This window comes from Papio anubis, chromosome 18, assembly GCF_008728515.1.
Source record: "Papio anubis isolate 15944 chromosome 18, Panubis1.0, whole genome shotgun sequence".
In the NCBI taxonomy this organism is placed as follows: domain Eukaryota; kingdom Metazoa; phylum Chordata; class Mammalia; order Primates; family Cercopithecidae; genus Papio; species Papio anubis.
Window position 1 is genome coordinate 23,141,026 of NC_044993.1, and position 12,905 is coordinate 23,153,930.

Sequence of the window (12,905 nt, forward strand, 5' to 3'; positions counted from 1 at the left end):
ACTAAAAATACAAAAAAAATTAGCCAGGCATGGTGGCGCACACCTGTAGCCCCAGCTACACGGGAGGCTGAGGCAGAAGAATTACTTGAACCCCGGAGGCAGAGGTTGCAGCAAGCCGAGATCATGCCACTGCACTCCAGCCTAGGCGACAGAGCAAAACTCCGTCTCAAAAAAAAAAGTTTGAGTTTCTGTTATGTGCCGGGCAGTGTGCTAGGCATCAGGGACATCAGGGATACAGTGATTAAAAAAACAATCTGTGTATTCACAGAGCTTAGTTTAACTAGAGAAATAGACAGTAACTCAAAAAATGAGATTATGTGTTATTATAAATTGACATAAGAAGTATAAGGGGATAGACCACAGGTCTTTAATAGCCTATAACAAAGAAATCTGGTCTAGACGTGGAGCAGAAAAGGCTTTGGGAGGAAGTGATTCTTGAGCTGAGAACTGAATGTCTAGGGTTAATTAGGTGAAAAGAAAGGAATTTGTTATCAGCGAGCATCTCAGGCATAAGCAACAGTGAGGCACAAAGGCCCTGTGATAGGAGGGAACCTGGTGCACTTAAGGAATTGATGGCCAGTGTAGCTTGAGCTCAGAGGGCAGTGGCCATGATAAGAATTTTGATCTTTGTGGAAGAAAAAGTGCAGACACAGTATGTTAAAAAAAAAAAAAAAAAGGATTATAGGAAGGAATCAATTTATGAACATTGTTTTTTTAAAAAACTACTTTATTTTTGAGACAAAGTCTCAGTTTGTCACCGGGGGTAGAGTGCAGTGGTGCAATCTCTGTTCACTGCAGCCTCTGCCTCCTGGGTTTGAGGGAGTCTTGTGCCTCACCCTCCGGAGTATCTGGTATCTGGTACTACAGGTGCGTGCCACGATGCCTGGCTAATTTTTTTTTTTTTTTTTTTTTTTTTAGAAGAGGCGGAGTTTCACCATACTGGCCAGGCTGGCCTTGAGTTCCTGACCTCAAGTGATCCTCCCGCCTCGGCGTCCCAAAGTGCTAGGATTACAAGTGTGAGCCACTGTGCCCGGCCTAAAAAGCTAACTACTTTAAAACCAGTATGCATGTACCTGAGAGCGTTTATGTGCCCGGCATAACATATTTGCATGTTTTTTCTCCTGTAACTCTGAAGAGTAAAGTCTAATTTATGACTGTTCTCTTCCACTTACTTTTCAGTACTAATTAAGCTGTTAAGATAGTCTGGATGGAAAAATTTAGAGAAAGGAGAGGGTGGGGTGTGAGGTTGTCCTTACGTATAAAGTGTTTAAATAACCTCTCATTCATTGTGTTTTTCCGATATTACAAAGCTGAGAAATTATCTCTAAGTCTAGGCGAATATCCTTTTGATGAAAATGAAACACAGCAATTAAAGGACATAAATGTGAAAGAGAAGAATCTTGAAGAGCACTGGAGGAAAGCAAAGGAAATTCTACACAGAATAGAGCAGCTTGAAAGAGAAGGAAATGAGGTTGGATTCTTTGTTTTAAAGAGTATATAGAACTTTTTTCACATTTTTAAAATGTCTTTTTTTCTCCATACTACAGTGACATATACATTAAAAAAAATTTTTTTTTGAGACAGAGTCTTGCTCTGTTGCCCAGGCTGGAGTGCAGTGACGCGATCTTGGCTCACTGCAAACTCCGCCTCCCAAGTTCAAGTGATTCTCATGCCTCAGCCTTTCAAGTAGATGTGCGCCACCACACTCGGCTAATTTCTTTGTATTTTTAGTAGAGACAGGGTTTCCTCATGTTGGCCAGGCTGGTCTTGAACTCCTGACCTCAAGTGATCTGCCTGCCTTAGTCTCCCAAAATGTTGGGAATACAGGTGTGAGCCACCATGCCCAGCTGATATTTTTTAACAGTAGAGATTGGAGGGTGAAAAATTTTTTCTTCCCAAGTTGTTTTTTAAAGTTTTAAATAGAAAACTCCATAGTAATACTTGAAGAATCATGCTTTGACATAAAACAAAAAAAAGATTTTTAAAAAGTAGAAATGATGATTGAAAAGACAGGAAACATGGAATATTGAGCCAAGAGATCTAACATCTGAATAATTGGGGTTCAAGAAAAGAGAAAAGTAGTAATAATCTAATAACCTCTTTCCTCTCTATATAAATATATTTATGTATGTATGCTTTATGTCTTTGTATATGCATATATTTAAAAAAATAAAAACGTAGTGTCCAAGTTAGTATAATATAGTGATTTTATTATTTTAATTGTCTGAGTAGTATTCACTGTTGCAGATGTGCCATAATTGATTTAACCAGTCCTTTATTGATGGACATGTAAGTTATATTTAAATTTTTACCATTGCAAACAACTCTAAATACGTGCTACACATGTACCTGTGTGTGTGTGTGTGTGTGTGTATTCTGTAACAGCTTTAATGATACATAATTCACAAACCTTACAGTTCACCCATTTAAAGTACAGTCAACCCTTGGTATCTATGGGGGATTGGTTCCAGGACCTCCCACAGATCCCCAGATTCATGGATGTTGGAAACTTTAGGGGAAGTTTAGGCAAGTTATTTAATCTCTTTGTGCTTTAGTTTCATCATTGATAAATGGAGAAAATAATAGTACCTCTCAGATACCTAGATAGACATAGTTTTTATTATGAAAGATACTGTCAAATTGTTTCGCCACAGAAGTTATATCAACTTACACTCCCACTAGTAATGTTTAAGAGTACATATTTCGCCACAGCCTTTTGATCTTTGTCAGTGTAACAGATGAAGAAAAATATCTCAGTGTAGCTTTAATATTTATTTATCTCAAGTGGGATGGGACATTTTTTCTTGTGTTTAAGAGCTATTTATATTTCCTTTCTTATAAACTATCTGTTCATCTTCTGTGCCTGCTTTTCCGTGCTATCGTTGATCTTTTTCATATTTCATTGTAGTAACTTTTTATAAATGTTATTTTTAAAAATTATCCTTCAGCTTGGGCAACATGGCAAAACCCTGTGTCTACAAAAAATACAAATTAGCCAGGTATGATGGTGTATGCCTGTGGTCCCAGCTACTCAGGAGACTGAGGTGGGAGGATTGCTTCAGCCCAGGAAGTCGAGGCTGCAGTGAGCTGTGATCATTGCCACTGCACTCCAGCCTGGGTAACAGAGCAAGACCCTGTCTCAAAAAAAAAAAAAAAAAAATATATATATATATATTTATTTATTTATTTATTTATATATATATTTTTACATATATATATATATCTCCTGTTGCTTAAGATATGCTTTATACATATTATTTCTGGGTGTTTTGATTGTCATTTGGTTTTGCTTCTGGTTCTTTATTCCTGAGATCCCTGCCCAGAGTAACGTTTTTGATCTCTAGCAGAATTAAAAAAAAAAAAATTTTATGAGGTTGAGTATAATAGTTTTCTTTTATTATTTAATTTTGGGTAATACTTTGAAAGGTCTTATACCCCTTGAGAATATTAAAATATAATGGTTTCTTTTAGAACATATATGACTTTGTTTTTAAATATATTTGTTTCATTTTGACTTTATCTTTGTATAAGCTGTAAGATATTCAACTTATTTTTTCACCAGATGGCTACTCAATTGTCCCAATATCGTTTAATGAATAAACTCCCTTTTCTTCCTAATGTAAACTGTCTTTTATCATATATGTTCTATTGGTAATCATAAACTTTTTCTTCATTCTTCATTATTTAAATGGAGTATAAATTGGGTTATAAAGGGAATGCATTATATTGAAATTATTTCTTGTCATTTTTACACTATAGGAAGAAATACAAAGAGAAAACTGTCAGGATAATATTTCATCTATGAACATGAGTATTCAGAATACATGGAAACATCTCCATGCAGATCATATTGGTCGAGCTACCAAAGCAGAAGATGAGGATAAAAGCCATTCTAGACAGTTTCAGAGTTATAAGTCCCATGGAGTCATGTCTAAAGCATGTACAAATGATGACCAAATGAAGACACCATTGAAGAGTGCAAATCCAGTCCATGCTTGTTATAGGGAGAGTGAGCAAAATAAGTCTTTATATAAAGCCAAGTCAAGCTGCAATCAAAACTTACGTGAAGAAACTACTTTTGAAAAGAATTTTATTTCTCAATCAAGGTATAGTTTAATAATTATGTGTAACTTTTATTTATTCAGCGAGTATTTATTGTGTACTACAGTATGCCACACTGTTAAATACCGGGCATATAGAAATGACATGATGAAACACGGTCTTGGGAAGAGCGTAAAGTAGGAAGTGTTGGGAAAGGGGTTTGGATGGGGAGGTATGGGCCAGTTCATCTAGAGCCCTGCAATGTCATACTCTGGATTTTGGGGTTTAACTCACAGGGTATAGGGAGTGATTGAGGATTTTAAATTAAGTGGCGTAACATAGTTGAATTTTAGAAAGGGTACTCAGAAAATAAAACCTAAACGGAAACCCTTTACTTGAAGTAACAATGCATGCATTGATAATCTATCAGCAGTATAGCAAAAACTAGTTTTTAAATTTAATGTGATAAAGGGAATAGGATGTGAATAAAATTTGGTTTGGGTTTGCCCTTTTGTTTGTTCCCTGCACTTTGTCTCTAGAACATAGTCTTTTTCCCTTGCAGTTAGTTTGTGGGGCTAGACCCGGGATTGTAGCTTTTCTTAAACCCTTTACTGGGTTGTGCTCTTCTGATGGTTACAGTACTTAGGAAAAATGAAGAGGATGCTGCTACATTTTGGACAGGTTGAAGGGTAAACTAAGTACCAAGAAGAAGGGTTACATCAATACCACCCCTTTTATCTGTTTCAAGACCATTCTTGATGTTAATTTTAACTTGATTTCTCAGGTATGGGAATTGGGAAGCAGTAAGATATGGTCCTGGGCCAGCCTTCTTGACCTCCATCCTAAGCTTTCCACACCCATAGCCTTCTTTCTTCTATAGGGTTAGCCATATTTCCTTTTTTTTTTTTTTTTTTTTTTTTTTTGAGAGAGAGAGAGAGAGAGAGTTTCGCTCTTGTTGCCCAGGCTGGAGTGCAATGGCGCGATCTCAGCTCACTGTAACCTCCGCCTCTCAGGTTCAGGTGATTCTCCTGCCTCAGCCTCCTGAGTAACTGGGATTACAGGCATATGCCACCACGCCCGGCTAATTTTTTGTATTTTTAGTAGAGATGGGGTTTCTCCATGTTGGTCAGTCTGTTCTCGAACTCCTGACCTCAAGATCTGCCCGCCTCAGCCTCTCAAAATGCTGGGATTGCAGGTGTGAGCCACTGCACGCGGCTAGGGTTAGCCATATTTCTACCTCAGCCAAGTTATTAATATTTTCATCTCTTTGAAATGCTTTTTTCCTCCTACAAATATATGTACATAGACAGATAGCTGTAATTATAAAGCTACTGCTATGCCTGCTACCTGATCTACAGTTCTTGCCTTTTTCTGTACTATTATCATTGTGACAGTATAATCAAAACTTGTATTTATTCATCAAGGACTACAGGGTTCAAACACACAAATGTTTTGGGGGTTAGGAAGGATTTTTAAATTCAGGTCTTTAAATGATTATTGTTAGCACTTTGCCATCCTGCACCCATGTTCATTTTTGCTCCCACTGATTTTGTTATCTCCTTTTTGCCTTCATCTCTCCTACTTCCTTCTTTTTATAATCTTTTTCTTCCAAGTTTCATCTGGCATCAATACTATTGCCCTCTGGAGTCTTATTTGACTCTAGCTCTAGAAACAAGGCTTTAATTGTTGCAGGCCCTACTTTGGCAGAATTTGGTAGGTTTTGGTCGATCATGATTCCAGGTTGCTTTTGCCCATAAAACTCTGAAAATCACAACACTGCTTACAGAAACATTGGTCCACACACCAAAGAGTATGTTTACTTTTAGTAATCTGGTGTTTATTTTCTTTTAGTGACCATGTGTTTAAACACCCAGTTCACATTGCCAAAAATATAAAGCAGCAGTTACCAGTAACAGGTATGATTAAAAATGTTTCTTTGGTTTTTCAATAAAACAGATATTTAGGTAACCATATAGCTAAAAATGTACATTGGCTGCGCGCAGTGGCTCACGCCTGTAATCCCAGCACTTTGGGAGGCCTAGGTGGGCGGATCACCTGAGGTCAGGAGTTCAAGACCAGTTTGGCCAGCATGGTGAAACCCCCATCTCTACTAAAAATACAAAAATTAACCAGGCGTGGTGGTGGGCACCTGTAATCCCAGATACTCAGGAGGCTGAGGCAGGAAAATTGCTTGAACCCAGGAGGCAGAGGTTGCAGTGAGGTGAGATCACACCACTGCACTCCAGCCTGGGCGACAGAGTGAGACTCCATCTCAAAAAAAAAAAAAAAGTCCATTGGTATATTGGCCCTCTAAAGTATAAGCCATACCTTTGACTCTTTCTGTTGTAAATCCCTTCTATTAAGATCCAGAATCTTTCTGTTTATTCACCAGCATGACTAGAGGCATAGTACTAGGCTAAGGTTTATGAAAAGCTTGATATTTAATAAATCCTTAAAATATCTGATTCTTTTCATTAATCCAAAAATCCTTCATTTTGCAATTTTTTTCCAGATCCATTTACATTATGTTCAGATATAATAAATAAAGAAGTAGTCAGTTTTCTAGCAACTCCCAGTTGTTCCAAAATGTTGACGTATAGGTGCTCAGGTAAGTATTTTTTTAATTGCAGTTGTTTCACAGTAAAGGCCTTTTATGATATTAATTAACTACAATTTTTTTTTTTTTTTTTTGATACGGAGTCTCACTCTGTCACCCAGGCTGGAGTGCAGTGGCAAGATCTTGGTTCACTGCACTCTCCATCTCCCAGGTTCAAGCAATTCTCATGCCTCAGCCTCCCAAGTAGCTGGGATTACAGGTGCTCGCCACCACACCTGGCTAATTTTTTTTTGTTTTTTTGTTTTCGTAGAGACAGGGTTTCACCATGTTGATCAAGCTGATCTTGAACTCCTGACCTCAAATGATCTGCCCGCCTCAGCTTCTCGAAGTGCTGGGATTACAGACATGAGCCACTGCGCTTATTGTAATTAAGTAGAATTTATAATAATTCTACGCATATGATTTACTTTGTTCCCTTTGGAGAAATAATATTGTGGAGTATCAAAGCATTCAAATTAATATCTTCTATCCGGGCCAGGTGAGGCAGCTGTAATCTCAACACTTCGGAAGGCCAAGGCTGAAGGATTTCTTGAGGCCAGGAGTTCAAAACCAGCATGGTCAACACAGCGAGACCTTGTCTCTGTAATTAAAACAAAACAAAACAAAACAAAACAAAACAAAACACCTTTTATCAGCATCAGGCTGAGCTTCCAATATTTGTATGTATGAATCAACACAGTTAGTACCTTTTTATTACTTTATTACCTTTTCGTCATAATACCATCTATAAATTTAACTTTACTGAGTAAACATTTTTTAATGTTTTCAGAGAACCAGTTATTACTAGGTATGCATTCTGGATTATCCTGTAAACATAGGCATTAAGTTTTTAAAATACCTATTTTTATATTTATAATATGTAAATGTTTCTAGTGTTTCATGTCCATTATTTATTTTTTCTGCAGGGCTCTTGTAAATGTTCCACAATACTTATTCCATCCCTTCTCCTCCTCCTTCCCACCCCGGTATTTCCTCTTTGTTCATTTTGCTGTTGTACTCTGCTCTATGGACGAAATTGAGGTTCTCTGTATTCGGCTCAGAACATCATTGTTCTTCCCTCTTGGATGAAGAGGTTATCTCTATTCCTCTAAAACTGATGTGTAGCCATAAGCTGAATCCCATATCTTTTTTTCCTCCACATTTTAATACTAATTGCAAAATCTTTCTCTTTACTCCCATTCTATTCATTAACTCCTTTTGTTCCACCTTAAACTATGCTTGTTTCTCCTCATCTCAAAAAAATACCCAATAGAGCCGGGCGTGGTGGCTCATGCCTGTAATCCCAGCACTTTGGGAGGCCGAGGCGGGCGGATCACAAGGTCAGGAGATCGAGACCACGGTGAAACCCCGTCTCTACTAAAAAATACAAAAAATTAGCCAGGCGCTGTAGCGGGCGCCTGTAGTCCCAGGAGGCTGAGGCAGGAGAATGGCGTGAACCTGGGAGGCGGAGCTTGCAGTGAGCCAAGATCGCGCCACTGCACTCCAGCCTGGGGGACAGAGCGAGACTCCGTCTCAACAACAACAACAACAACAAAACAAAACAAAAACACCCAATAGTTTGTTTGATTTGCTATCCTTTCAAGTATTCATTCACTCCTCCCAACAGATGCACGTATCCCATTAGAAAGTAAATGTATTAGGCCGGGTGCGGTGGCTCATGCCTGTAATCCTAGCACTTTGGGAGGCTGAGGCGGGTGGATTACCTGAGCTCAGGAGTTCAAGACCAGCCTCGTCAACACAGTGAAACCCTGTCTCTACTAAAATTCAAAAAATTAGCTAGGCATGGCAGCATGCGCCAGTAATCCCAGCTACTCGGGAGGCTGAGACAGGAGAATTGCTTGAACCTGGGAGGTGGAGGTTGCAGTGAGCTGAGATCATGCCATTGCACTCCAGCCTTGGCAACAGAGCAAGACTCTGTCTCCAAAAAAAAAAAAGAAAATGTATTTAATAAAAATAAAGTACAAATATTTCTTTCAATTTAATTGTATTATTTTTTAAAAGGCTACTAAGTTGTTAGAATATAAATACTTATTAAGTTGTTTTGGATCTGACAGAATCATTAGGCATTTCTTTTGGCTTATAGGTGCCATGAACCTAGAAAGTTTGGGAATCTCTGGTCAAAAGTATTCTAGGTGGCAGAGTGGATGTTCTGTAACTGCTAACCCCCTTTCATCTCTTAGTTTGTATGAGATGGTTCTTTCCTGGTTACTATTCATTCATTCCACAAACATTATGGAGTGCTTAGTCCTTGGCTGGCACTGGAATCTAAGATGAATAGAACTTAGTCTTCACCTTTATCTTTCTCTTCCTGCCAGATTTCCACATGTATTCTCCTCAAGACCTAGTCTATAGCACTTACTCAGTTCTTTCACTACATTTACTTTTGTAGCATCATCTATCATTTTATTGATGGTTTTCAAATATGTATCTTGACTTTTGGCTTCTAACCTGAGCCTTATTCTTTTATTTCCAGTAGTTCTCAGCACATACCCACTTGAATATCTTCTTGTTACTTTAAGCTTAATGTATCCTAAACACAACATCCACAGCATCTTTCTTCCTTTTAAATTGGCCTCCCCACTCACTGCATTTCTGTCAGTGTTGCCACTATTTGTCTGGTCTCCCAGACTTTAAGCCTTGAATCATCCATGACTGTTCTCTCTCATTCCATCCGTTATTTCTAGTCTATCAAATTTTGTTCTTTTTTGCCACATAGGCCCTTTTCGTTTCATGCCTAAATTATCAGAGCAATTTTATCTAGCAGTCTTTGGCTTAAGCATCTCCAACTCCCAACTATAATGTGCATATCACTGTTAACTTATCTTCTTAATATGTGCTTTATCGTGTCATCATGCTAAACAACCCTCAGTGCTTCTCTGTAACCCATTGAATCAAGCTCTCTGCCTGGCTTTCAAAGTTGTATAGAATTTTGTCCTGCTTCCACTTGTAAAAATTTACTGTACATTTACTCTGAATCTGCTAGAAATGTGCTATGGTTATTTCAAACTTTGCCATTTATTCAAGTACTGAATTTCTTGAGAGTTATCCTAAACTGTTTCCCTTATCCCAACAGCTCATTATTCATCAAACCCTGCTAATTTTACATCAGAAATCTCTCCATTCTCCCTGCAAATGCCTTGTTTCAAAATCCCTTCATTTATTTTCTGGACTACTAAAGTAACCTCTCAACTGATCCTCTTGCGTTCAGGTGCCCTTTCTACAAGACAAATGAAATTGTGTCATCTTCCTGCTTTTATTTCTATGTTCCTCCCTGTTGCCTTGAAGAGAGTTAAAATTCCTTAACATGGTTTTCAAGATTCTTCTTGGTCTGGTTCCCTGCAACCCTCCCCAGCCCCACCTTTTCTCCTGTACTTCTCTGTACTCTAGCCATATTAGAGTGTCCATGATTCTCTGAGCACTATGCTTTTTCACACTTCAGTGGTTTTGCACATCTTTATTGTACTGAAATGTCTTCATCTCAGCCAACTATCTGCGTGGCCAACTTCTAGTCCTTTAGGAATGGGCCACTAATACAATTAGGTGACAAACTGATGGAGAATTTTATAATGGACAGACATGGCTGACATTACCTGAACCTACCAATCTATCTATTTTTAAAAAATGTTTTTCCAACTTTTATTTTAAGTTCAGGGATACATGTGCAGGATGTGCAGGTTTGTCACATAGGTAAACATGTGCCATGGTGGTTTGCTGCTGATCTTTCTTAATATTTAAGAAAAGAGGAAGTTTGTCTAACCCTATTGGCTCAAGAGGCTGCCCAATTACAATTTTTTTTTTTTTTTTTTTTTTTTAAAGAGAGAGACAGACAATATGTATCTCTTAATATGATACAGTAAGAAACATACAATACTACCTGCATGGAATTCTAGTAAAGATACTTGAACCTGAATCTGACCAATCATTTAGATTTAATTACTAGTTTATAGGACACACAACATTTTAAAGGACACGACTAGGACGCAATCAGCAAAACTTAGCCTTTGAGAAACTGTAGTACAAATGACCTGGTATCTTCATTTGACAAGGAAGACAGGGGAACTGATAGATTAAAAGCCCCTTGACATATGTTAACCGAATGTAAGTCAGGCACAGTGGTGCGTGTGTCTGTAGTTCCAGCTACGTGGGAGGCTGAGGTGGGAGGATTGCTTGAGCCCAGGAGTTCAAGTCCAGCCTGAGCAACATAGTGAGACCCTGTCTCAAAAAAAAAAAAAAAAAAAAAGTAATGGTGGACCTTATTTGGATCATGATTCCAACAACTAACTTTCAAAAGAAATTTTTGAATTGATGAGGAAAATTGAACACTAGATATTAGGTTATATTAAGCATGATTTTTTAGGTGTCATAATAGTTTTATGTGTTTACAAAAAAGAGTCCTGGCCGGGCGTGGTCATGGCTCATACCTATAGCCCAGCACTTTGGGAGGCTGAGGCAGGTGGATCACTTGAGCCCAGGAATTCAAGAACAGCCTGGGCAACATAGTGAAACCCATCTCTAAAAAAAATACAAAAATTAGCTGAGTGTGGTGTTGCATGCCTGTAGTCCCAGCTACTTGGGAGGCTGAGGTGGGAGGATTGCTTGAACCCAGGAGGTTAAGGCTGTAGTGAGCTGAGATCACGCCACTGCACTCCACCCTGGGTGACAGAGTGAGACACTATCTCAGAAAAAAATGTCCTGGCTGGGTGCAGTGGCTCACACCTGTAATCCCAGCACTTTGGGAGGCTGAGGTGAGAGGATTACTTAAGCCCAGGAGTTTGAGACCAGCCCTGGGAATATAAGGAGACCCTATGTCTACAAAAAATAAAAAAATTAGCCAGGCGTGGTGGAGGTCAGGGCTAAAAGTGAGCTGTGATCATACCACTGCACTCCAGCCTGGGCTAAAAGTGAGCTGTGATCATAGCACTGCACTCCAGCCTGGGTGACAGGGAGACCCTGTCGCAGGAAAAAAAAAAATCCTTATCTGTTAAAGATGCATGTGAAGTATTTACAGATGAAATGATACTTTAATGTATCATTAAATGATAGGTGTCATAATCCAGTGCATACATGGGGACAGAGCTGAGTAGGTAGAGGTATACATAAAACATGATTAGCCATGAATTAATAATTATCGAAGCTGGATGATAGATACATGGGAGTTCAGTGTTTGAAATTTTACATAATGTTAAAAACAAAAAAGATGACTGAGCTTAAGGATCACTTCTTTTGGATATCTTCCCTTAACAGTGACTCTTGCTCAAAACCAGACAAAATAGATATTCCTTTTTCTTTTTTTTTTTTTTTTTTGAGACAGTCTCACTCTATCGCCAGGCTGGAGTGCAGTGGCGTGAGCTTGGCTCACTGCAATCTCTGCCTCCTGAGTTCAAGCGATTCTCCTGCCTCAGCCTCCCGAGTAGCTGCGATTACAGGGGCGCACTAATACACTCAGTTAATTTTTGTATTTTTAGTAGAGACAGGGTTTCACCATGTTGGCCAGGATGGTCTCCATCTCCTGACCTCATGATCTGCCCGCATAGGTCTCCCAAAGTGCTGGGATTACAGGCGTGGGTCGTCCAGCCCAGCCTTTTTTTTTTTTTTTTTTTTTTTTTAAGAGACAGGGTCTTATTCTGTGTAATAACGTGATCGTGGCTCACTGCAGCCTTGAACTCCAGGTCTCAAGGGATTCTCCTGCCTCAACCTCTTAAGTAGCTAGGACTACAAATGTGTGCCACCAGGCCCAGCTAATTTTTTTTTGTTTTTGTTTTTGTTTTTGGTAGGGACAGGGTCTCACTATGTTGCCCAGGATGGTCTCGAACTCTTGAGCCCAAGTGATCCTCCCACCTTGGCCTCCCAAAGTGCTGGGATTACAGGCATGAGCCACCACTCTCAGCCCTAGATGCTTTTTCTTTTTTCTTTTCCTTTTTTTTTTTGAGAGAGTCTTGCTGTCACCCAGGCTCGAGTACAGTGGTACGATCTCGGCTCACTGCAACCTCTGCCTTCCAGATTCAAGTGATTCTCCCACCTCAGCCTCCCAAGTAGCTGGGATTACAGGCACCTGCCATCATGCATGGCTACTTTTTGTACTTTGAGTAGAGACAGGGTTTCACCATATTGGCCAGGCTGGTCTTGAACCCCTGACCTTGTGATCAGCCCACCTTGGTCTCCCAAAGTGATGGGATTACAGGTGTGAGCCACTGTGCATAGCCTAGATGCTCTTTTGCTTTTCTTGTCTTTCTTTATTTTTATTTTT

The 12,905-nt window shown here is 39.1% G+C and overlaps 1 protein-coding gene across 9 annotated transcripts in view; it reads left to right on the top strand.

Moving 5' to 3' along the window:
• The window catches only part of TERB1 (telomere repeat binding bouquet formation protein 1), a 51,381-nt gene that overhangs the window by 33,499 nt on the left and 4,977 nt on the right, over positions 1 to 12,905 (top strand). For 7 of the 9 annotated variants that reach the window (XM_009196609.4, XM_009196601.4, XM_021932060.2 and 4 more), the window contains 4 exons: positions 1,311 to 1,471; positions 3,760 to 4,106; positions 5,893 to 5,957; positions 6,554 to 6,649. In XM_009196609.4, coding sequence (XP_009194873.1) covers positions 1,311 to 1,471; positions 3,760 to 4,106; positions 5,893 to 5,957; positions 6,554 to 6,649 — 669 coding nt within the window. The remainder of the gene's footprint in view (positions 1 to 1,310; positions 1,472 to 3,759; positions 4,107 to 5,892; positions 5,958 to 6,553; positions 6,650 to 12,905) is intronic. The other 2 variants (XM_021932058.2, XM_021932061.2) reach the window with 1 other exon arrangement.